The sequence below is a fragment of the Phasianus colchicus genome, chromosome 30 (genome assembly GCF_987193195.1).
Source record: "Phasianus colchicus chromosome 30, bPhaCol1.hap1.1, whole genome shotgun sequence".
Classification (NCBI taxonomy): Eukaryota; Metazoa; Chordata; class Aves; order Galliformes; family Phasianidae; genus Phasianus; species Phasianus colchicus.
This window is the reverse complement of record NC_143465.1, coordinates 589,670-614,931: the sequence shown is the minus strand read 5'-3', so window position 1 is coordinate 614,931 and position 25,262 is coordinate 589,670. Positions and strand designations below refer to the sequence as shown.

At 50.6% G+C, this 25,262-nt stretch overlaps 1 protein-coding gene across 2 annotated transcripts; it reads left to right on the top strand.

Annotated features, from left to right (window-relative positions):
• The first annotated feature begins 904 nt into the window (after positions 1-904).
• PLEKHO1 (pleckstrin homology domain containing O1) lies at positions 905-16,456 on the top strand. 2 transcript variants are annotated; one of them, XM_031608729.2, is made up of 7 exons: positions 906-1,362; positions 2,035-2,181; positions 7,994-8,134; positions 9,077-9,181; positions 10,200-10,301; positions 10,887-11,638; positions 14,002-16,456. In XM_031608729.2, exons 1-6 carry the CDS (start codon positions 1,336-1,338, stop codon positions 11,634-11,636), a joined length of 1,272 nt encoding a protein of 423 aa, XP_031464589.1. In that variant the 5' UTR covers positions 906-1,335; the 3' UTR covers positions 11,637-11,638; positions 14,002-16,456. The 2 variants fall into 2 exon arrangements, with proteins under 2 accessions (XP_031464590.1, XP_031464589.1); XM_031608730.2 differs by lacking the exon at positions 14,002-16,456 and having other exon boundaries at positions 905-1,362; positions 2,044-2,181; positions 10,887-13,995.
• Positions 16,457-25,262: the final 8,806 nt, after the last annotated feature.

The following is a 25,262-nucleotide window of genomic DNA, read 5'->3' as shown; positions in this document are numbered from 1 at the left end:
AGTTGACCAGTGAATGACCAACAGATGACCACAAAACAGCAGTGTGCCCTTATGGCCAGGAAGGCCAATGGGACACTGGGGTGCAACTGCCCAGAGCGTGGCCAGCAGACAAGGGAGGTTCTCCTCCCCTCTGGTCTGTCCCGAGGAGACCACAACTGGAGCACTGGGTGCAGTGCTGGGCTCCCCAGTTCAGAGCAGACTGGGAACTGCTTGGAGAGTCCAGTGGAAGGCTGCAGAGATGGCGGGGGCTGGAGCACCTCCTGATGGGGACAGTCTGAGGGCCCTGAGGCTGGAGAGAAGGGACCTGAGAGGGGACCTGATCGATGCAGACCAAAATCTGAAGGGTGGGGGTGAGGAGCACAGGGCTGGACTTTGGTGGTGCCAAGAACAAAGTGCACTGGGTGCAGACTGGAGCCCAGGGAATTTCACCTGAACATGAGAAAGAACTTCAGTGCTGCTCAGTGGTGGAAAGTCTCCTTCTCTGGAGAGATACAAACCCACCTGGATGCCTGGATGCAGCATCATCCGTGCATTCATCTCTGTGGGTGTGTGCCAGACAGACAATTGAGGCAGAGGGCTGTCACCATGAGCACCAACGGATCGACTGACCAGCTGTGATCAATCCATTTATCTTATCTACCTCTTCCTAACAGGGATGTTTCTCTCTTACTGTTTTTTTTTTTTTTTTCCCTTGTTCTTTTTTACACATCTCTCTAAACCCATTGGTATTCCCACACTGAGAGTTCTGGACCTGCTCAAATATGGTGGAGGAGAACAAACAGGCAGAAAAGGCTTTTTCTGCCATGCATTCCCTCAGTTCAGGGAAGGCCTCAATCTTTCTTTCTTTTCTGCTCAGTGCTGGCCACAGACCCTTTGCCCCACCTTTCCTTCTTCTCCCCCCATTTCCAAATCCATCGCGAATCTTCCTGAGCCATTGGGCCGCTTCCCCCAGTTGCGGAAGGAGCTGGGACGCGGCACCCCGCTGCCCCACATCCAGACACAGACGGTGAGTCAGAAACAAAGAAGAAAAACCCTCGTGGGCTGCGATTCGCCCTTTCTGGTGAACTCCAGACGTCATACGCACACGGCTATAGATGGAGCTCGGGAGCCCAGGCCAGCCCAGTGCGAGCCCACGAGAGCTCCGCGATGGTGGCGGCGGCGGGGGACGCAGTGGCTGCGTGGCCAAGGACGCGTCACCGGGGCCGGCTGTAACGGGAGAGCGCCCGTGAGCCGCAAAGGGCGAGGGCAGAGCGGAGGGGCCCCGTTCTCTCCCAGGGAGGAGCCCCTCGGAGCCCTCCCAGCCCTTCTCCCTCCAGCTCAGCACCGCGAGGAACGATGAAAAAGAATAATTCGGCCAAACGGGTGAGTGGGATCGCTTCCGCTCAGGGGCACGGCGGGCCGAGGGGCTCCGGGTGCTGTTGGGAGGGGGCTCTGCTGCTTCCCAGTTGCGCCTGCGAGCAAGAAAAAACCCAACCGGATCGCAGCAAAACACAGGCCGGCACCCACCGCCCGCAGCCTCCCCGTGCCCTGGATCCAACAGCAGATGCGATGCGCAGAGATTTCCTTCCTGATCGCAAGGAAAGGACCGAACCGAGCGGCACCGTCCCTCCGCTGCCGCCTCGGCTCTGTGCCGTGTGCTGTGCCCACAGATCCCGTCTGCGCCCGTGGGGTTAATTAACCTTAAGAATCAGCCCTGCCGTGGATGACGCCCTTGGGGTTAATTGCCGATGAAAGGCTCGCAAATGCCGTTTTCACTGCTGCAGAAAAAAAAAAAATCCGTTAGGTGAAATCCTCCCCTGCTCCTCTTTGCATGTTGTGCAAAGCGAATGGCAGCCCGGCAGCCGTTCTTATATAACGCACGGGCTCCATTCCTGCCCCGAGTTCCCGTTTTGCCCCACGGCTGCAGAAGAATGGAGCGCGGCTCGGCCAGCAGAGGGGCGAGGGAAGGGGAGCGAAGAAGAGGGGGAGAACGGGAGTGGGGAAGCGCGAATAACACCGTTTTCCCCCATTTTCTTCCCTTTCCCTTTGTGTTAGGGGCAACAGGATGGAAACCAGCAATCTGTGCAGCCCGAGAAGGTTGGCTGGGTGCGGAAATTCTGCGGGAAAGGCATTTTTAGGGAAATCTGGAAAAACCGTTATGTGGTATTGAAGGGAGATCAGCTTTACATCTCGGAGAAGGAGGTAGGCTCGGTGTCGTTTTCCTCTCCCTTCCCCTTTTCTTTCCTTTGCATATGAAACGCGCGTTGAGCCCCGACCCCCCCGCCCCGCATTGGGGGTGGGGAGGCCAGGGATCGGCTCGCCAGCCAGGGTTTGCCAACCCCCCTGTGCTCCCATGGCTTCTGTCCCCGTCCCCAGTAAAACAGGGAAATCCAGGCTCAGGCAGCTCAACCTATGATGAACCTGTAGGGAAGGGACCTTGGCCAAGTCCAAGTGATGGTGGAGCTGCTCTGTTCCACTTGGAACTGGTTGAAGGGCCCGAGAGATCTGGGCAACATATACTGGCTGTAGGGGCAGATGTAGGGGCTGTGGGACGTGGAACAGCGTCAGCAGAGTGTGTTGTGGTGGTTGGAGAAGGCATGAAGGGCAGGACCAGAGCAGGGACACTGCAGCAGTCACTGCCCCATCCCGGGGAGCTGCCCTGTTCTTGGGGCAGCTGGGCCTGCAGGAGGCATGAATACAGGAATTGGCGGCAGTGGCCACATGCTCCCCAAAAATCTGGGGGTCCTGAGTCCCAAAGGGCCACCTGAGCAGCCATGGGGTGCCAATGCCTAACACTTGGAGGTGTTCTGGGGAGTGCGTGTCTATTTCTTTATGGGGAAAAACCTGATGTGTGTGCAGCTGAAGCAGCCCCGTGGCTCTGCGCTGTGCATACGTGTGTGAAAGGCCATAAATAACATGCAGCAGCGACTGCCTATGTCTTTATATGGAAGAATCTGTGGCGGTGTAGAGATGTGGTTGCAGAGGTAACATCTGACTGTGTGCATATGCACCGAAGTGACTCCTTATGCTTGTGGGAAGGGAGAACCGGCCCGTGCCACTGCTTTCCCAGCTGCTCTGGGCACCTGGCTGAATGGGAGAACGTGTGTATGTGCACAACAGAGGACGTGTGTGTGTATGTGTGTGTGTGTGCACGGATGGAGGGCACATCTGTGTGAATTTGTGCGTGGACAGAGGGCACACGAATGTGTCTGCTTGGACATGTATATGGGTATGTATGTGCACACAGTTCTGCTGCTTGTGCATGAACACATTTGCATGGATACATCCGGTGTGTGTGCACGGACAGGGCACACATCTGCTGTGTGTGCATGGGCAGTGCGCATATATGTCTTCATGGACATGTCTGGTGTGTGCATGGGTGAGTCAGGTGTATACATGGACAGTTGTGGTCTGTGTGCATGGACGTTTGTTGTGCATGCATAGACAGAGAGCACACATCTGGGGTGTGCTCATGGACACGTCTGGTGTGTGCGTGGACAAAGGGCACATGTATGTGTCTGCATGGACTTGCACAGTGTGTGCATGTGTGTGTCAGGTGTGTAGATGGGCAGTTCTGGTGTGTGTGTGTGCAGACATGCCTGGTGTGAGTGGGCAGATAGAGGGCACATGTATATGTGTGCAGAGACGTGTATGGCTATGGCAGGTGTGTGCATGAACAATTCTGATGTATCTACATGGGTGGGTGTGCTGTGTGCTTGGACTAAGGGCACACGTATGTGTCTGCATGCACACGTGTGGGATATGCGTGGGTATGTCAGGAGTGTACACGGGTAATTCTTTGCGCGTGCAGACACGTGTGGTACATGTGCATGGATGGAGGGCACGTGTGTGCGTGTGTGTGTGTGGATGGAGGGACACGCATATATGTCTGCAGACAGACAGCACATGTATGTGGGTGCATGGGCAGAGGGCACACGTGTGCATGGACATATCTGCTTTGACTGCCCATTGCTCTGCTTTTCCAAGACTTTTTGCTCAAAGGCAGCCTGACTTCTAACAGTGAAGCAGCACAGTGAGCCCCACACGTCAGCAGGTCCCCCTGCATAGGTCCGTGTGTCCCACTTCGCACCCCTCGGTATTGCAGTGCATTGGGATTGGCCCAGCAGAACAGGACAGAGGACAGAGAAGAACCTTTTGGTTCTTGACATGCCACACTGTGCCCAGTGGAGAACACAGAACTGCTGCTGGGCTGGGTGGGTGAGCGGTGCTCTGCTCTGCTCTCAACCTGTGGGTCACAGCCCGTGGGTTGTGAAGGGCTTTGCACCGTGCAAAGCTTGAGGAGATGTGAGCAGAAATCTCTGACAGAAGTGGTGGAATCCACCGGTGTCTGCAGCGTGAGCACAGAGGTGGCTCACTTCTCTACTCCAGCAAAAGATCGAAGCACTCCATGATAAATTGGTTTTGCTCCATCAAAGCCCTTGGAGTGCGGTGGATGTGGTTGATGGAGTTCCCACATTTAACCTTGGTGCTCCCCATCAGCTCCTCTTGGGCTCAGGGCATGCGCGGAGTGGGGAAAGCAAGCTGTCAGCATCAGGTTCTCCATAGGAGCTCGAAAGGGACAGGGACAGGTCCCACAGGCAGGCTGAGTCCTATGGGCTGGGTCACAGTGCAAATCTTGCTGCACCTGCATGGTACCTGCTGGGCATCCCCCAGCTTTTCCGTCTGGGAACTGTGCTTGGCTCCAGTTTGTTCATTTCAGTTGGGAGAAGATGGACTTCACGATTCTGTCTTCTTGGCAGAATGCAAGTCTGGAAGGAGAGGAAATACTTTTTGTTGTCTGATGGTCCTGGAGATTGCAGGCAGGGCTTAGGGCTGTGCTCTCACACAGGGCATCAGTGCAACCCGCCTCAGCACCCTTCCCTTCCCTTCCCTTCCCTTCCCTTCCCTTCCCTTCCCTTCCCTTCCCTTCCCTTCCCTTCCCTTCCCTTCCCTTCCCTTCCCTTCCCTTCCCTTCCCTTCCCTTCCCTTCCCTTCCCTTCCCTTCCCTTCCCTTCCCTTCCCTTCCCTTCCCTTCCCTTCCCTTCCCTTCCCTTCCCTTCCCTTCCCTTCCCTTCCCTTCCCTTCCCTTCCCTTCCCTTCCCTTCCCTTCCCTTCCCTTCCCTTCCCTTCCCCATCCAGACACCAGACTGGGGCTGTGGGGCCGTTGTCTCTGTCTCTGTATGGAGGTCTGTGCCCCTGCTGCAGGCCAAACTCCGTGAACTGCAAAAACCCCCTTCGTTATTCAGCATTTGGTCACCAGCCAAAGCAAGCACTCGGAGCAGCAAACTGCTCTCTGTCGAGCAAAACCTCCTCGGTGTCATTCTTGCATTCTTTCCCTTCTGCTCTCCTCCATGCTGGCTCCTTCCCCCCTGCACATTTCTGCTGGTGGTTGTGATGCTCCCAAGCCCAGCGCCGGTGTTGCTTCCTGCCAGGAAGCCCAGTGCTGTCCAGACAGCACGAAAAGCACTGTGAAAATGACATTTTAATGAGGAAATGCTTCTCAGGGCTTCCTTAAGCCTTGGCTTGTTTGCTACCAACAGCGTCAGCTCAATTAGCACAAGAGCACTTGAAAAGCAGTCTGTTCTGCTTCTTGTGCAGTGCTGCACCAGTGAGCAATGCTTGGTGGGCCTGGAGGAGCTGTGCATGTGTGTGTGTGTGTGTGTGTGCATGTGTGTATTTGTGTGGTGTGGCTGTGTATGCTCGTGTGTGCACGTGTGTGCATGTACATACATGTGCGTGTTTGTGAGCCTGTGTGTGTCCATCTGAGCACGTGTGCATGTGTGCACATGGCCTTATGTTGTTCTGTGGGAGGCTGGAGTTGGATAGTAGGAAGCATTTCTTTGCTGAAGGGCTGCGAAGCACTGGGAGTGCTGCCCAGGAGAGAAGCGGAGCTGCCATCTCCGGGGGGTTACTGGGAGATGCGCGGATGTGGTGCTTATGGCCGTGGCTCAGGGCTGGCTGTGCTGGGATAGTGGTTGCTCTTGGTGGTCTTAGAGTTCTTTTCCACCCAGAATGATTCAATGAATCTACAAATGTGTGTGTGCACGGCAACACCTGGGGCTCCCATGCGTGGTCCGTATGCGCAGTGCATCCTGCAAAGCTCCTCCTGCGGGGAGGCTGCATGGCACGACATGCAGCAAGCAGCAGCGCTTAACCATCTGCTTGTACACAGCTCCCTGATCTTAGCTACTCTGCATGGAAATGTCTGTCCCCTGCTGTGCAGTAGAGCTGCTGAGGAAGTGAAACTTTGGTCCGAGCTGGAGGGGAGCAGGCTGCCTGCTGCTGGCTGCAGCACTGCTGTGCTCTGCTGCTCGGTTTGGTCTCTGGTTGCACCTGGAACCACGCAGTTGCCTCTTGGGTGCCTGGTGGACACCCCACACTCGGTGCTTTGTGATTTCCTGCAGCCTTCTGCGTGGATTCTGAGCACAACTCAGTGGGGCGTTGCTCTAACAAATCCTCCAAACAAGCCCAAAGGGAAGGCAAACCTGAGGTCCTCTCCTCAGCTTTCAGAGCTGGAGAAATGTTAATTGCCCATGGTATCACCCAGGGGTTACGTTAACTAATTCAAGCCACACTCAGGGGATGAAGGGTAGATGTCACATCTGTGTATAGAGTCACAGAATCATCTGTTGGAAGGGAAGCTTTAAAGGTCATCTTTTCCAACTCCCCTGCAATGAATGTGTGCCCCAGCCCCAAGACAGCAGTGAGGGGCTGAGCCTGCCCCTAATGGCAGCCCAACACCATCCCTGTAGTGCACGTGGATGTGGTTTGTGCCCAGTTCTCTGAGGTCTTAGTGTCTCTATGGACACATGGGCAGTTTGATGGAGGGATGTTCTGCACCTCATGCAGGGCTGGGGAAGCTGGAGGTGCTCATCCTGCAGAATGCCTGCTCCCAGGGACGAGGCTTTGGGCTCTCTGCGATCACGGCGTGGGCTCAGTGTGTGAGATAGGAGGGCTGGGGAGTCCCATTGACCTACATCAGAGAACATCTGGAGCGAGGACTGCTCACAGCTGGGCTCAGGGGATTGGCTCCTCCCTCCCTGCAGACAGGCAGGGCTGAATTCAGCCCAGATTCTTGGAAAGAGGTGGATTGCAGGATGGCACTGCAGCAAGAGGAAAGCTGATTAGAGATACCCGGGGAGGATACACAGATATAGATGGTGTGCTGTTCATAAAAGCCTGTACAGAGATTTCTCCTTTGAGCAACAATCAGAGTTTGCTTCTGGGCTTTGGGGCTGCACCCAGTGCTTAGGGACAGCATGGGGACCGATGGAACTGCAGCCCCTGAGCACAGCCATATGGCTCATTTCAGTTGGTACCAGCATTTTTACCAGCCTCATTGTTTACACTGACTTTTCATCATGGAACATTCCTTCCCTGTCCCCCAAAACAAGGGGTGAAATGTATAGCAAAAGTGATGGAGTCCCTCCAAGGAATCACCCAGCCCCCAGAAGCAGCTGTCAGGCTCTGGCAATACCACGGGGCTGAAAATAGGAAGCGCTAATCTCTGTCCCTCCAATGTTTGGAGTGCTGTCCCAGCAAAGCAGTGGGTGCTGGTGGGTGGGACTGCCTCGTGCAGGAGCAGCTGGAGGTCCCCCCTCCTGTCCTCGCCGCTCGCACCAATCCTGCTCTGTGGGGGGGTGCACAGGCACGGGCACAGCCCGACCTCCCCTTTGGAGGTGGCAGAGGTGGTTTGGTGACTTGCTGGGAGTCCCAAAGGATCTCTGGAGAACAGCAGGAACCAACCTTGGGGACCACAGTTTTCATTGTCCTTCTAAACACAACTCCTTCATGCTCAGAAAGGTAAAGCCATCACCTGGGAAAGCTCTGTTTCTCCCCCCAAAACCCAAGCAAAGCACCACCAAATAGTGCTACCTCTGTGCTCGTGCCCTAGATGGATGATTCTTGTGTCTCAGCACTTGCTCTGGGTGTGCACTGTGCCCCCAGGCACCCGCACCATTTGCACCTGCACCAGCTGACACCCACACAGTTCTCATTTCTTGTTATTTTGCAGGTAAAAGATGAAAAAAACATGCAGGAAACGTTCGACCTGAGCGATTATGAGAAGTGCGAAGAGCTCAGGAAGTCCAAAAGCAGAAGCAAAAAGAACCACAGCAAATTTACCCTAGCTCACTCCAGGCAGCCTGGAAACATGGTAGGCAAGCATACAGAAAGCCAGCAGCCCCACTCTGCTGCAGCTTCTGAGGGTGGCACCGGGCAGTGCAGGCGGTGCAGGAGTGCAGAGCTCCTGGTCAACACACCCCCGTCCTCACCTGGGAGCTGCTAGCAGCAGTGAGAGCTGCAGGGAGGAGCGAGATCCCTGCTGCTACAGGGATGCTGTGCCCAGCGACTGTGGCTGCGCACGCGGCTCCAGGTCCAAGCACTGACTTTGGGAAAGCAGAGATCAGGACATCTGCCACGAGACAGGACAGAGCTGTTGCACCCGACAGCTGCTGTTCTGCTGACTGCACTCCTCTATTCCCCAGGGGCTGAGGAAGGCAGGGATGCTGATGCTGCATGCCTGGATTTGAGCAAAGAGCTGCAGGGAATTTTTTCCAAGAGCACTGGAAAGCAAAATGGTGCCCAAATGGGGCACAGCTGTCAGGATGCAGGAGCCCCAGTGGTCTCAGCTCCTCGCAGGCAGAGGCAGCCTCCATCTCACTCCATCTCTGGCACGAATGCGCCCACGCACAGCCATGCACTGCTCTGGGTTTGCAGCCCTCGTGCTGGCTATTCCAGTGGGCTTCTCCACCTCACACTTTACTATAGATTGTATAACAGCGTGCCATGCAGAAGGAAAGGAGAAGGGGAAAATGGAAAGTAGCCACACTGTCCTCCAATACCTTCAGCAGTGGAGACAATCAAACCAAAGGGTTGGAAGCCAGAACTCATTTTTGCTGAGCTTATAAAACTAGGGCTGTGGATCCCCTATAGAAGCCATATTTTCAAAATTGCTCAGCCCTCAGCATGCACCTCAAATTGGAGGTGGCAGCAGATAGGTGGCACAGAGCAGCAGGAGCATGGGGTGGCCGAATCACCCTGGGTGAGGGGCAGCATCCGCACAGTGTGAGCACTGACCTCAGTTCCCTCCTTTTAGGCACCAAATCTCATCTTCCTGGCCGTGAGTCCAGAAGAGAAAGAGTCCTGGATTAATGCCCTCAACTCCGCCATCACTCGTGCTAAGAACCGCATCTTAGATGAGGTGAGCAGGGCACTGGGCCTGGCCTTTAATCCTGCATGAAGCTTTCTGATGGCTGCAGCCTCAAAGCCTTTTAGGGTGGGCTCTTTGGACCTCTGGGCCAATTTGAACCCCCAGACCTGAATGATTGAGAACCGCTGGTATATCCAGTGCTGCCTTGCAGGGATGTGGCACCGTGCTGGAACCAGAGCGAGCCTCCTGGTTTAACATACCCAAATCTCCAGCTTCCCATGCCTTTGGGGGGTTTCCTTCCGTCCTTGGGGCTCAGCATGTTGTGTACTCAGGTTTGCAAAGGAGCTTTAAGCTGTGGAACTGAATTAAGGAATTAGCTGAAAACCAAAATAGCCCTGTGCTATCTTCAGCCTAATGGCATGGCACCATCTGTCACCCCAGCCCAGCCCATCCTCATCCCTCCCAGCCCTCCTCTCTGCTGCCAGAGCTGCAGTTTGGAAGTCTTGCAGCATTTCACTCCTGTCTTGCATTCATGCTTCACATCAACTACTTTTGATCTCACATCCATCTCCTGCACTCAGCTTGTTGCAATACAGGCAGCACAGTGCTCTTGGTTCTTGTGGACAGCAACACAAATTTCTGCAGATGAAAAATGGAGGGCATGGCACAGGGAGAGCTTTACAGCAGAAAGTAGCACATCAGAACAATGGGATGGATGGCTTGGAGGAGAAGTAGGAGCAGAAAAAGTTTACAAATAGATCCAACAGATAATAATCAGGAATGACTCCAGCAGATCTAAAGGGATGGAGCAAGGAGCTCTGACATGGGTTGAGACCCCACGCCCAGTGCAGGTCTCCTGGCAAGGGATCACACTGCATGCATCCTGTGGATCCCAAACGCCTGGGCTGAAATACTGGAAAACTGCAAACTAAATCTGAGTGTGGGATGTGGTCTTTGCAAGCCAGGATTCTAGCCAGGCCCATTGGTAGGTGGAGAAGCTCTGCGTATGGCCAGCTCACAGGGAAAGGGAATCCTGGGTCAATAAATCATGCTTTTGTCACCCCTTCAGGTCACTGTCGAAGAGGACAGCTACCTCGCCCACCCAACGCGGGACAGAGCAAAAATCCAGCACTCCAGACGTCCTCCGACACGGGGACACCTGATGGCTGTGGTATGTGTGACAAACACCAGGCACCTGTTTGGGTAAAATTTCTTCGTCTGCTTCATGTGTCAGGAGATCAGGATGACCCAGTGCTTGAGCTCTGGCGACGTCCTGCGAACTAGGACTCTCCTGGGCCATCAGATCTAGACCTTTGTTCTTGTATTGTGCAAAGTGACAGATTGAAGCAAGCTTTCCTGATGCTGAAAATGAAATGCTCCTTCAGTGTCCTGATGCTGAATGGCCTGAGAGCTGGAAACTTGGCACAACTCATAGAACCACAGAATTGGTGGGGTGAAAGGGACATTAATGATCATAGAACCATGGAGTCACAACATGGTTGTGTTGGAAGGGATATTAAAGATCTTAGAACCATGGACTCACAACATGATTGCCTTGGAATGGGCCTTAGAGACTGTAGAACCACAGAATCTCAGCACCATTGGGTTGGAAGGGACCAGACAGCCCCTCAGCTGCCTCAAAGCCAGCCTGTCCACAGCTCAGCTGGCTTTCTTTTATTCCTAGCCCAGATTTCCAGCCAGGTGATGCACGTCTCAGGCGTGAGCCTGCTCCTAACGCAGCTCTTTGCCTCCCCAGGCATCTACCTCAACCTCTGACGGCATGCTGACTCTTGACCTGATCCAGGAGGAGGACGCCTCGCCAGAGGAGCACGGCACCTGCGAGGAGAGCTTCCGCGTGGACCTGGACAAGTCGGTGGCACAGCTGGCGGCCGGCCGGCGCCGCTCGGAGTCAGAGAACGTCAGAGCAGCGGAGAAGGGCCGGACCGGCAGCCTGCCGCCGCGTGAGGTCACCTCGTGGGACAGACCCGCACGGCGCAAGGACTCCTTGGACAAAGGGACCGTGTACACCCCGCAGGTCCCCAAGAAGCTGTCGCACTCGGAAAAGAATAAATGTGCCTCCATGGAAGAGATCCTGTCGCGGCGGGACTCGGCACAGCGCGCGGTGCTCAGGAGGGGCCTGGAGGCTCAGTGCGCCGCGGCGGAGCCGGAGCAGCTGTCCCGGCTGCAAGAACTGGTTGCACTGAAACTGGAAAAAACTCAGGAACTGCTGACGGAGGTGAAGGGCTACGGGGAAGGCAAGAGGAAGGGGAAGGACTGCACCGCCGGCACCACCACCTCCTCCTCCTCCTCCTCCTCCCGGTCGGACTGTGAGCGGATCCTGCAGGAATCGGAGCGGCTGCTGGGTGAGGCCTCCTCCACCTGGAGCCAGGCCCGCCGTGTGCTGCAGGAGGTCCGCGAGCTGCGGGATCTGTACCGACAGATTGAGCTGCAGCAGGCGGACTGCAACCCCAAACAGAGCTCACAGTACAGGAAGAGCATGATGTGAAGGCAAGCCTGGGGACAGGGGGGCGGGAGGGCTGTGCTTGGGCTTTTCTATTGTTATAATTACATACAGTGTTCGAATGAGTGAAAAGGTGCCTGTTACCCGGATTTGCTTCTCAGAGCTTGAAACCTTCCTTCCCTCCATTGCCCTGCGCGTCCCACTAAACCCACTGCAGTTCACGCCTCCGTTTCACACGCCCCTCTGCACGGCAGCCCCAGAAAGCACCATGCCCTCCCATGCCCTGCATGCCCCGAGCAGCCATGCACCACGCTGGGGACAGCACGAGCCCTGGCTTTGCTGCTCTAGATCTGAGCTGTCCCCTGCGTCCTTTGCCAGGAGTCCTGTCTCACTCTTGGGAATAAACGACTAAAAATACAAACAGGTTTCCATCCCAGCAATGCTTGCAAGTCCCCATGATCCAGGAATTGCCTTGGAGGTGCTTGGGAGTTTGGACTGACCTCAGGTTTCTGCAGTGGCTCTTGGAGAGTGTTTCCAGCAGGGGGGCAGCAGGGATTCAACCCCAGCTCCAGCCTGCACTGCCAAACCCAACCTGGCAGCTCCACGTCTTCCGTTCTGTGCAAATAGAGGATGAAAACCTTGAACCTATCTGTCAGTGGGGTCGTTTTTGGGCTTTTTTTCTCACTTAAATTTCTTTTTTATTATTATTATTTTTTGCCCCTTTGGGGAAATGGAAAAATCAGGGTTGCCTATAGGCAGCAGCTGGGTGTTGAGACGGCTCACAGGCTTTCAAGTACACCAATGTGGTAGCATCCAATTGTTACTTTCTTTTTTTTTCCTAAGAAACGTAATTCCCTTGCCTACGTTGCAAATAATCCATGACAGTATTAAAACCAACAGAGTTGTTTCCTGGTCGCAGGTGGTGGTTGGTGTCTGTTTTCTTCGAACGGTGGCCGGTGGCCGTCCTGTTGGCTGCACTGCTACCCAGCGCTGTGCTGCAAGGAATGCAGTTCTGTTTGCTTTCAGTTAGCCCTCCCCCGACTTTCCTGCTGGAATTAACCATAAAAGTGCTGCTATTGGCACCAGGTTGCTGTAGACCTCATTAAGTGCAAACTTCCAGCCTGCCCCTTTCACCACTCCTGGCTCTGGTTTGCGTCTCATTGCCCACTTTGAGGGCAGTGCTGAAGGGGCAGCGCTGATCCATTCAGGCTCTGTTGCAGAGCTGCTACATTGCAGGGGAACACATTTCAACTGCCCAGCACTTCTTTTATTTTCTTTTTCATTACCTTTTCTGTCTGCCTGCGTGCACCAGAGGAAAAAACATAATCCCTAGAAGAGATTAAGAGAGAATGCATGTGAGCCACTCTGATAAAACCTTTCCCAGACAGCTCTTTGATCAAGGGAACAAGAAAAATATGCAAATTCCAGGTGTGACACTCAGCATTAAAATTAGCCGTGTTTTCAAAACAGTCTGAAAGCTGGGGTCTGATCTGTGCTCTGCTGGGAGGTGACTGGCCCCCAGGTGCTGGGCACCAGGCTGATGGCACTGTGTGAGCATGGAGATACACCTGGCTCTGAGTGCGCGGGGTCAGTGGAGGCTCCCAAATGGTTTTAAATGGCGAGAATAAAAACAGGCTGCTGAACAGGGTCAGAGCAGGGATTGGGCATCGGGCAGTCATCTAGAGCAGGTTTTTTTTTAAGTAACCGAAGTCTCCTTTATTTCTGTGCTCCCTCAACCAGATTTTGGGACTGAATCCCTGGGGTCTGCGCACAGCACTGCCATCCCGCAGGCCCTGCTCTGAGACAAGGCATTAGGCAGCAGGGCAGGAACGTGGGGGGTTCTGACCCTTTGGAGCAACTTGTGCAAGTCCTTTTTCTTATTTCAAGGAATTTCAGAGGAAGAGAGGCTGAGAGAAGATACACAGATTTACCTGCCAGAATGCAATCCCAGCTGAACAAGCATGGTACATTGTGCTAGCATGGACACTCCTTGATTTAGGGTGATTGATTTTCCATGTGTGCAGCATAAAGTCCCATCTTCATATTGGTCTCTTCCCTCCCTTTCATCAGTGTTGAGCAGGGTCTTAGAAAGGTTCCAAAGCTGACTGGGAACTGTCTTTCATGATATGTTCCTGATAGTGAGCATCATTTCTGCAGGGCAGAACATACTGGGAGGGGAAAACTGTGCTCTTTACAAAAATATCTATAAAGTTTTCCATAAATTAGCAACCCCTGGCTGTATACACTGTGCAAACAGAAAGGATAGAAAGATAACTAGATGATACAAATGAAAGGTTCCTTCCAACCAGTGCCATTCCGATTCTGTGATCTCCCACCTCTTCTCCCAAATGGGCTGTTATTCTGCCCTCTTTTTATGTTTTTATTTTAAAAGTTATTTCAAATTTTGCAGAGTTCCCCCCATCCATCCGACTTCTGGGATTAGAGATAAAAAGCCAATTATGAGCAAGAATGGCAGGTGTATGGAAAAACGTGATGCCAGTCGTCAGGTGCCACTGCACAAGCTCAGCAAATGTGGCCAGGGGCTCCCAGAGTGAGTGGAAGTCAGCCCTGCCCCATTCTCTGCTCTGCCATGGAAAAGGCAGAGGAGCTGGACACAGTAATTCGGGACCTCACTTTCTTACTGAGTCACACTGGAAAAGACTGGGTAGAAATTCTGTTGGTTTTTTTCTTTTTTGAAAAAGAGAAAAAAAAAAAAAAAACACAAACAAAAAACTGTAATACACCTCTGCAAAGGATTCCAGCGGAGCTTTGGAGTTGGAATGGACAGGAGGACACTCGGCACGGTGTCTTTGAGCCCAAAGCAGCAGATCTTCAGGAAGGTGAAGCCCTGCACACCGGGAGCCTCTTCATCACCTCCAGGACACAAAGCCTGATATCTTCAAACCCCCAGCAGCGCTTCTGCTTTTTTCATGAATGGCATCAGGCAGCAATTTTTTAGGAAGACCATATTTTACCCTATGAATGAGATCACAAGACAGCAGATGAGTGGCAGAGTCTACCTGGAAGCCAAGAGCTTTTGTGTTTTGCTTTCATCCCTTTGGTGGCCACATCTGCCCACAATGCTGTGTTGCACATTTGGAGGAATCGGGGAAAATTTGCAAGGAAAGGAGGCAGGAAAATCCTCAGTTCTCTGTTGAGCAGCGCTGGGATCTCAAAGGAACTTCCGAAAAAAGCAAGAAAACCACCTGTCCGCTCCTCCTCATGCTGCTGCTGTGTCTACCACCATTCTTTTTGCAGCTCAGCAGCTGCCAGACTCCAGAGCTATTTAAGACTTTTTCAAATCCCCTTCCTCAAATCTGCATTTCCTTCTTTATGCACAGCTGCATTGTAATGAGAAAGCTGCCTTTGGTCCAGCTGTGGAATGTTTGTAAACCAGCTTGCACCTACTTACTGTCTTTTGCAATACGAAACAGCTTTCCTTGATTCTGCCGTAGGGAAATATTTCCCAGCTCCCCTCTTCAATCTCTCTTGTCCCTCCAAAAATAAAATACAAAAAGGCAGAAAGCCCCCTTAGAGAAATCTTCCTCCCAGCTTGTATTTCTGGGGATTTCCCCTTGCCTTCACATCCAGGTCCTGATCTCAGAAGATTTCCCCTTCCCAACCTGGCTGCCCTTCACTGCCCACCCACAAGCACGGCGTTCCCTTGGCTGGGGCGTAGCACCCAGGGCCCTGCCCTGAGTGAACAGAGGTTTCAGAGGGCTGGGAGCCGTTTGCACCCAACCATGAGAACCTGCAGTGAACCGAAGGTGCAGGGAGGAACAAAGCAGGGATTTGGCGAAGCTGCATCTCACTGCAGCTCACCCCACAACCAACTCCCAGCCTTCTGGCAAAGCAAAGGATCTCAGGGACTCAAGAGTTTTAGTTATTTGCTAGAAGGTTGGTTTGGTGTGAGAGCAGTGCAGACATCTGAAGGATGCCGTGACACCTGCTGAAGAGCCTGGTGGGCTGCAGCAAGGCTACCCAAGATCAACCTTCATGTCTACCTTGCTGCATGAGAAGAGAGCATTCTCCTCTTCACTTTTCTGCATCCAGTACTCAAAGGGATCAAATGCTGTGTAAACTAGGACAACAAATGGAAATCTGGCCCTTGCCATAACGAATTTTCATGCCTAATGAATCATATGGTTCTTCCTCTATAGTCAGAGCAAAACACATTTCCAAAAAATCCCAAAAGGGGATTTAAGAGTTGGGTCCTATCTTCCCCAAGAACGTATCTAGGAAACATATCTAGGAAAGAAAATGCCTTTGTGGTGGGGTGATCGGGGCAGGATTCATTCTGCCTGCTATTCGTCATTTCCTGCCCCAAACTGGGACCTTCATAGACATAAACTATTTCAGATGCTTAGCAGGGAATGGACGAATCACCTTCTGGAGGTACTGATTTCTTTCCTTCATTGTATGCAAGCCCAGACAGAGAAAGCTGAAGGAATCGATTCCCACCTGTAAGCAAATGCCATGTCATGTCTCTGACTCCAGGGAAAGCCTTGGTTTCCACATCTGTTGTACAAAGGGGCTTTGAAGGTGCTATTTTTTGCTGCAACTGCTCAATGGAATATTTACAAACGAGATACCGATTTTGTTGTTGCTTGATCTATTATTTTCTTCTTTGAATTGTATTTCAGTTTCTCCTTTCTTCTTCTTGAAAAGGGGATTCGGGAGGGGGGAGCGGAATGGGTTGTTGTTTCAGAAAAAAACTGCACTGATTTTTATGTGAAAGGAACCTTCCATATGTACAGCCTCTGGGACGTTGTTCCAGTCTGCTGCAGCTCTGTTTACTTTGATTGATTTTAAGGCTGTGATGAGAGGAATTTTTTAAATTAAAGGAAAATTTAAAAAAAAAAAAAGTCTTTCTTAATGGGTCTTACATAACTAGAATAAAGTGATATTTCCAGGACTAATATCAAGCACTTTTTCATGCTGATGAATGGCATGTATTAAATAGAGGAAGATGGCATGGAGCTGCTGCAGTGGTCCAGAGGAGGCCGTGGTGATGCTCCAGGAGCACGCAGCTCATTGCACACACTGCTGCAGAACCACCAGGTGCACCTTTTGTGAGCTCAAGGCACGGATGTTGTGCAGCTCTTTGCATTACATAGCTCCCTCCTACATGTCCTTTAAATATCCAGTAACACTCTGCAGTATGAAAAGGCAATGTTTTGTTGCTTTTACTGCTTGCAGATCCCAGTATCTGCTCTCACACAGAGCACAAGTTTCATGTCCCAGAGGCATCCAGAGCTACCCAGAACCATTCATGTGCCCAGGGGCTCAGACAATCTGTGCAGCAGACTTAAGGCAGATGGACTTGATGAAGTCCCTTCCCCTTCCCCTTCCCCTTCCCCTTCCCCTTCCCCTTCCCCTTCCCCTTCCCCTTCCCCTTCCCCTTCCCCTTCCCCTTCCCCTTCCCCTTCCCCTTCCCCTTCCCCTTCCCTTCCAGTATTTGGGGCTTGAATCCAAACTTCACGCCTTAGCACAGTTCTGAGAAAGGACACCACCAGTGCTGATAAAATCACTCTAGTGCTAGCTGTTGATAACAAAAGCCAACACTTGTCCCTTGTGACATCCTCAACACACCTGCAGGAAGCAAGCGCTCAGGCTGTTTTTACTGTAACAGGTGACCCGTGCTGTGCTGGCAAAAAGAAGTTGGAAAAATAAATTTTTAATACACCAAAATGCATTACATCCTTCCTCGATTTCCACTCTCTAGGCTTGCTCTTAAAGCCCAAGAAAAGTCCTATTTCTTGGTTTGCACTTCAACAATGTTACCTGCGTGTACCAGCTCTCAGTTTGGCTTAAAAAAATCACTCCTAAAAATGAGGTGGAGAACAAAAACCTTCAACAGCTGTAGGAGTTGGCCTATAGGATTCTACCCCCACCGACGGATTTGCAAACCTTCCTCCCAAATGATAAACCTCAGTCTTGTTTTATTAACCCTGCTGCGGATCTACAAATTCTGTTAGAGATTTACAAATCACACCCATCCGCACTAAACGAAAAGACTTGATTTATAAATCCACATGTTCTGCTCAGGAAGCAAGGCCAGATCATGACAAATCACCCGCATTCCCAACCCAATTCTGTAGTTTTTCCCTCAGACTGCACAGCCCGCTGCCACAGCGCGGGGCCTGATGAAAAGGGAGCTCTTCACTGAGAATTTTTCTCCCCACAGTCCAGATACCACACAAATATTTGCTAGACAGACAGATCTGTGTGCGGAGAACATCTCCTCTCCGCTCCCAGAGCCCCATTGTGGCTTTTCCCACTCCAGAGCCTCGTGAACCTCACCATCAGATCAGCCCTGATGTGGCTGTGGTGCAGGAGCAGCAGCCGCAGCCTGGATTTCTGCCGCACACGCAGCCTGCAGCACAGAGCCAACCGCAGAACGGATGGATCTGACCAGGCTTTGCCCCTCACCCGTCTGCTGTATGAAGGCTGCCTGGCGCCTTGTGATGAGAAAACCCTAAAAAGGGCGCAGAAACTCAAACGTTGTTCCAAGATAGCAGTGGTGTCTGAAAAGCTGGCCGAGATCTCCTTGTGTTCCCTGTGTTGAGACATCCTGGGAAGACCTGCAGAAAGAGCTGTCATTTGTCTGCCTTGGTCTCATACAGAAGGCAGAGGTGTAAGAAAAACCATTGCCCCCTGTCCCTGCTGCAAGGGAAGGTGCCCAGCCCATGAGCTGAGGAGCCTCCAGCAGAGACGTGAGAGCCAGCACGAGCAGTTCTGTCCTCTGAGAGCTTGCCTTATGGGGAGCCCCAGCCATAAGGCAGGAGATCGAAGATTTAAGAAAAACACACACACAAAATGAGCACAACCCAGCAGCCCAATCCATCACCCCAACCCTAAAATACAACACAACGCAACAACGCAACAATGCAACAACACAATGCAACAATGCAACAACGCAACAATGCAACAACGCAACAACGCAGCAACGCAGCAACGCAACAACACAACACAATCCAACCCAACCCAATCCAACCCAGCTCAACTCCTCAAACTGGGTGCTGTAAGCACTCTCCCCCAGGAATCATAGACTCACACAATCATAGAATCACAAGGTTGGAAAGGACCTGTAAGATCATCCAGTCCAGCCGTCCTCCCATCACCACTGCTACCACCAGCACTAACCCACATCTCGCAGCTCCTCATCCAGGCGCCTCTCGAACACAGCAGGGACGGCGACTCCACACCTCCCTGTGCAGCCATTCCAGCATCTGACTGCTCTGAGAGAAAAAGTTCTTCTTAAGTCTAACCTAAACCTCCTCTGGTACAACTTGCAGCCAAACCCTCCTCACCACAGCCTCCCCTCAGGAAGTTGCAGGGTGCAATGAGGTCTCCCCTGAGCCTCCTCCTCTCCAGGCTGAACAATCCCAGCTCCCTCAGCCGCTCCTCATAAGCTCTGTGCTCCAGACCCCTCACCAACTTCGTTGCCCTTCTCTGGACACGCTCCAGGGCCTCAATGTCTTTCCTGCAGTGAGGGGCCCAAAACTGAACACAGCACTCGAGGTGCGGCCTCACCAGAGCTGAGTACAGGGGATGATCACCTCCCTGCTCTGCTGGCCACGCCACTTCAATGCAGGCCAGGATGCCGCTGGCCCTCTTGGCCACCTGGGCACACTGCTGGCTCGCGTTCAGCCCAGCATCACCCAACACCCCCAGGTCCCTTTCCTCTTCACACTCATCCAGCCACTCGTCCCCAGGCCCGTAGCACTGCATGGGGTTGTTGTGGCCGAAGTGCAGGACCCGGCACTCGGCCGTGTTGAACCTCATCCCATTCACCTCAGCCCAGCGATCCAGCTTATCTACATCCCTCTGAAGGGCCTCCCTACCCTCAGGCAGATCCACACCACCTCCCCGCTTGGTGTCACCTGCAAACGTACTGAGGGTGCACTCAATGCCCTCATCTAGGTCATCAATAAAGATATTAAACAAGATGGGCCCCAGTACCAACCCCTGGGGGACACTGCAAGGCATGCACTCTTCTCACAACACACTCTCCTCCCTTGCCACGTCCCTTACCCCATTCTTGCCATGCCTCCCCCCCATGCAATCCCTGATGCACTCCAGCTGCCAGCCTACAGGGAGCCAAGCCAAGCCAAGCCAAGCCGAGCCAAAGGCCATTATCCATGGATCCTTCAATGTTAGAATGCTGACACACTGACAAAACACCTATTTCCAGTATTTTTTTTTTCAACAGAAAACCACCAGAGGGTTTCTAGGAGGTACTGGAGAAGGAAGCTGCAGAAGTTATTTTTTCTCTAAAGAGGCAAATGCCAGAATAGATGAAACCAGAAGACTTCTTTCTGGAGGCCTGCAGGAGGTGGAAAGCTGTGATGGTACGATACAGTTGAATCAGACGTTCAGAATACTGGGAATGAAATCAGTGAGATTTGGACACTGCATTTTGTTATCGGAGCGGAGCAGTGCACTTCCACTGAACTCAGTACAGTGCTCTGATTTTCACTAAATGTCTTGAAAATCTTAGGCTGCTTGGTAAAGTGCAGTGTATTGAGAAGACAGTTTTGATTTCTGCAAATCTTCTTTGAGCAACATTGCTTTATAGGAAAACTGATGTGAACAATAAGGAAAAGTCTTTGCACCATTCATGTCCTTCTGCTTTGTTATTGATGGGTCTCTTACTAAAGGAAAGCCCCGTGCTTCCACATATAGACAGCTCTTCCTTGGAGTGCTGGAGAATTGAAATCTTCTCCCAGGTCTCAGGAGAGATGGGAAAAAATAGAAAATAGTTTGACCTACATTCACAAGAAAAATTATTGAGTTTGCACATTCCAACCCATTTTTCCAAGTAAAGCAAGAGCAGATTAACTTCCATAAAAAGGACTATAGTAATAATAATAATAATAATAATAATAATAATAATAATAATAATAATAATAATAATAATAATAATAAAAGAATACAAGGGAAAAAAATCACTTTATCTTTTGGACTTGTGTGAGCACTGCTGGGAACACAACAACTGTTAGTTTGTCACTAACAAACACAGGCAGAGAAGGGCTCGCTGAGGACTGCTCTCCTGTGAGCACGTAGAGCCAGCGGTGAAGCAGCTGTGAGCTGAGTTGTAGGATTACACCTAAAACCAATCAGCCTCAGAGCCACTTCTTGTCCCTGGAGTTAACAGGGACAGGAAAGCTGCATGGCATGGCTGTTGTAAACAGGTTTTCCTGCCAGTTGCTATCTGTTACAAATGAAGTGGAAGCTGTGCATCATCACCGCGTAATTCTGGCAAACTGCTCTTTTTTTTTCCCTGCATAACAATGAACACAATTATCGTCTCAACCTTGTAAAAGACTCAGACCATGATAAGGATTTCTTTTCTCTAAATTTGGCTTCAAAAATACATTATTTTTTCCTTAAAACTGACAGCCAGAAGTTTCTGCTTTGCCTTTTTTTCCTGCTATTTTCTGCCATCCGTGAGATTAATCTATTAATTGCTCTCAGCCCCCTCCATTTCCTCATTCCTGTTCCTCAGGTATTGCTTCTTTGTTCTCATCGCTGCCTGTGCCACTGTGTCTGTGACAGATGGACGTTTTTGAGCAAGGAATTACAGTTCTTTGTAGCTCGCTGTGGTCTCACCCACCTCAATTTGTGCCTTCCCACATGAGATCACTTTTGCCTTCCAGTTTCCTTCACCTTTGGGAAGGCAATCCTGGAGATGCTGAGATATGCTATGACCCCACGTCCCCACGAATCCTTCAGAGCAGACACTCGACCCTTTCTCTTCTCAGCTTCTTTTTTTTTTTTTCCTTATTTCCTAGGATTCTGTGACAGTCCTGGTTTTATTCACCTCCTTCCTAAAATCAGAAAACGAAGTGGTTCCACTCTTCTCACTGACCAGCAAATGCACCTGTATGCATTCCTGAGTGATTCAGGAATGGGAGGCACTGAAATGCTCAATGCAAACCGCAGAAAGAGGTGGATTGGTGAGCTGGGAAGCCTCCTCCTGCCTTCACACGTTTGTTTTCAGGAACTGGAGCACGCGGAGCAATTTTGCAGTGAGCACAGAGCACGGAGCAATCAGTGCTGAAGAAATGCTGCTGGTCCACTGGGGTGAAAGCAAACTCCAGGAGAGCTGGTTTTTTAATTTTTGAAACAGCTTTCCAGAATCGCCTTTGTCAGAAAATGGAGGCAATCCGTGGGTTTTATATTTTATTTTCCTAATTTTTATTTCTTTTCCTCTTTACAAATTCCATGAATGTTTGGGAAAAGTCAGAGAAGCTGGAGTTCAAAGTGCCGGAGACCAGATCACCGTGGCACCAGGGAGTTCTGCATATAAATGGATATTGCTCTTTCCAAAAACAGCCACGTAGTTCTGGAAATCCTTCCCCACGGGCTGATAGAAAGAATCATTGCAGAGCTGTGTGGTTTGAATCAAGGAGTTCATACACTCGTGATGGGCAGACAGAGGGCATTGTTCAGAGCTGTAAGAACTGGTGGCTCTGCAGTGTGGTGCTGAACAATATGCAAAGGACTGGCATTAATTGGAACCACTCAGCAGAGATGTGGACATAATTATTTAAAGGACTAACTTGCAACAGATGGACTTAGTCATAGCGAATACACAGCATAGCTATCTAAAGACCAAAACCGCAAATGCCCTAGAAGAGAGTTAGCATTCTGAAGGGTGCCTTTGGCTGTTGGCTGGCAGGATGTTTCTTTTGATCTAAGAAGAACCTAAAGAGTGTTATCTTCAACATTTCTTCTCTAAAATCTATTCCCTCTGTGCACTCCAAGATCAGCAGCCTAAGAGAATGAACAACAGGTCTGGATTTAGGTTGTATGTGAGAAAAAAATTTATTCTTCAAAAGAGTGGTGATGCTTTGGAGCAGACTGACAGGGAGGTGGTGGAGTGGAGCAGACTGTCCCTGCAGCTGTTCTAGAACAGTCACCCTTGGAGACAAGGTTAATGGGCATGGATGAGGGGTTGGTGGTTGGACAAGATGATTACAGTGGCCTTTCCAACCTTAAGGATTCTGTGATTTATTGGGAGAAAACCAGTTTGATGGCAATGATGGGTGCTGTGAGCAACAGCCATGGGACAGAGAGCTGCCTTGAGAGCCCTCGTGGGGTGATACAGATACAGTGGGAGCTCATCATTTTAGCCAGGACTTAACCAAGGCTATCAAAATAAGATTTCTTTTTAAAACGATTTTTCTTTGCTTTGCATTAACCAAGGATAATCCTGGGGACGCCCCATGGGCCGAGTCTCATCACTGTTTGTGCTGCAGCACAAGCGAGTCCCCTGATTTCTGCAGAACAACCTCCCACTTCTGCTTCTCCTTCCAGCCCACGGGCTGCTATATTTAATCTTGGAGCTGTCTACCTTTTTTGCAGCCCAATCTGGGAGTCATGCTTCCCAGAAATCATGAGGTGGCATTCAAAATCATGAAGGTTCTTGTAAAAGCATGGTTTGAATGCCTGTTCTCAGTCACTTGCTTACTGAGCCTCTATGGGTCACAGGGTCAATTTGTAAGGTTTTATCTGCTGGAAGGAAAGCAAAGTGGTGAAGTTCTGCAAACAAGAAGCCTATCTTTATCTTATAGGCTCATAAAAATAACATTTGGCCTCTGTATGTCAAATGCATCATTACAAAAATCAGTTTATCTATCTCCTTATTCAAGAAAGGTAAGCAAAGTTGCCCTCTGCCGTCTGCTTTCTCCCCACTTTCAATGAAGAGTTAACCTACCAGGTAGTCAACACGAGCAAAATCACAGAGAAATGTGACTTTATTGGAGAAATAGTGGTTTGCAGTCGCAGCCTCCTCATCTTATGTAATAGGAAGGCTGATTTTTTGAGAAGTTTGTCTTTTAACAGATCTGTCATCAGATGCAGGTTGTTTATTAATGCCTGCACAGACTGCAGCCACCTCTGTCTCCCCTTGGTTCCTGCTGTCCTGGTTGCTTCCACTGGCGCCCACTGACCTCTGTGCCCACTGACCTGCCCCTCTTGTTTTGTTGCTCTCTGTAACTCTGGACTTTTTGCACTTTTCTTCTGGAAGTCTTATTTTCTTATTATCCTTTTAGACAAAGACAGCCTTCTCTCCTGTTTGTGGGTAGTTCTATGACGTTTGTCATCCGGAATCTGCTTCACAGAAATAAAGAACCCAATAGAGCAGATTCAGGTGCCATCCATTTGTCTGGGCCTCAGATTGCAGTACTGCTGGAAAAATAGGAAAGAATAGGAAATGTGGACAACTCAGTATAACGTCAGTACAATCTCAGTATAGTAAGATGTTGCCTTTATCTAGGATTCTCGTATGACTTTTTTCATTGGTAGGTCAGACTGATGGTTGGGGGATGATCTTGAAGGTCTCTTCCAGCCTAAACAATTCTGTGATTAAACACTGACACTTCTGTGAGCAGAAAAGTAGAAATGGTTGCCTTTTATTATGTGAGAAACTGATCTGTAGCTCTGGGTGACATCTGTTAGCATCACCTGGTAAAGCTGGGGATCTTCACTCTTCACTGCAGTCCTGAAGGGGTCTTGAATCAGTAAAACAACCACATGCCCTCACACTTGGGAAGTGGAACCAAGCAGATTGGAGTGCCATGGGCTGGAGTCTCCCACACTTCAGCAAACCAGAGCATCTGCTGCACGTAGCAGAGCTGGTAATGCCTTCTTAAACAAAATGTGAGTGATAGCTCAAATGGATGCATTCAAAGACCTGAAAAAATGCACTCATCATCTCTCAGTGGTTTTCCTCTGACAATCCATTCACCCTTGTAGTGACCCCAAATTTTTGCTGGTGTAGCTTTCCTCACTTTCAGCCAGCTTGTGACCTTGTTTATTCCTCTTCCTTTAGTTTTGGAAATGTCAGTGTCTATATTTTAAGATGCCTTAAGACCAACTTCCCCTTTCACAGTTCTTTCTGTACAATTTTCCATCCTTACTTCTTAACAGTTTAGAAATATTTCCATAACAACAACAAAAAGCCTAAAAAGTACATTCTGTTTGGCTGTAAGAGCAATATTCATGAATTCACAGGGTAAAAAAAAAGCCACAAACAGAGAGTATTTAGTCATGGTAATACGAAACTCTCACCATACAGAAATTATATCTTTTTGGCTGAACCTTAATACATGTCTATAAGATCTCTGCTCATGGGTGTGTGTGGAGCAGGGTGGGATCGGGTTTTTGGCTGTGCACCTGCCTTGGGTATCCAAGTCTTAGGAGCAGTCAAACTCAAAATGGTGAGCTGTGCTCCTTGTCAGGTCAGGCAACATAGGAAGACCACAGGGTTGCTATTTGCCTTTGATGGAAGAAAATCTGTGTGGTCAAAACTCAGAGTTGAAACTGGGGGACAACAAAAAGGGTTTTTTTATGTACACCAACAATGAAAGTTGGACCAGAGATAACATTGGTTCATTGCTTGATGAGAATAGTCATCTTACAAACAAGGTCATTGACAAATCAGAAACATTTAATGCCTTTTCTTTCCCTTTGTCTTCAACGCCACTGATGGTCTCTGGCACCCCGACTGACTGCAGTAACGACCAACTCATAGCCAACCTGGAACTGTGTGGGATTTGCTGCTCCACCTGGATGCGTGGGAGCCCGTGGGGCTAGGTGGCATTCATCCCAGAGTACAGAGAGTTAGCTGATGTCATTGTGAGACCTCTTTCGATTATTTTA

Bases quoted from the DNA above. Each gene is read 5' to 3' on its own strand.
- PLEKHO1 (XM_031608729.2), top strand. From the start codon at position 1,336: ATGAAAAAGAATAATTCGGCCAAACGG. The intron at 9,182-10,199 runs GTGAGCAGGGCA...TCACCCCTTCAG, and splicing joins AGAACCGCATCTTAGATGAG to GTCACTGTCGAAGAGGACAG. The intron at 10,302-10,886 runs GTATGTGTGACA...TTGCCTCCCCAG, and splicing joins GGGGACACCTGATGGCTGTG to GCATCTACCTCAACCTCTGA.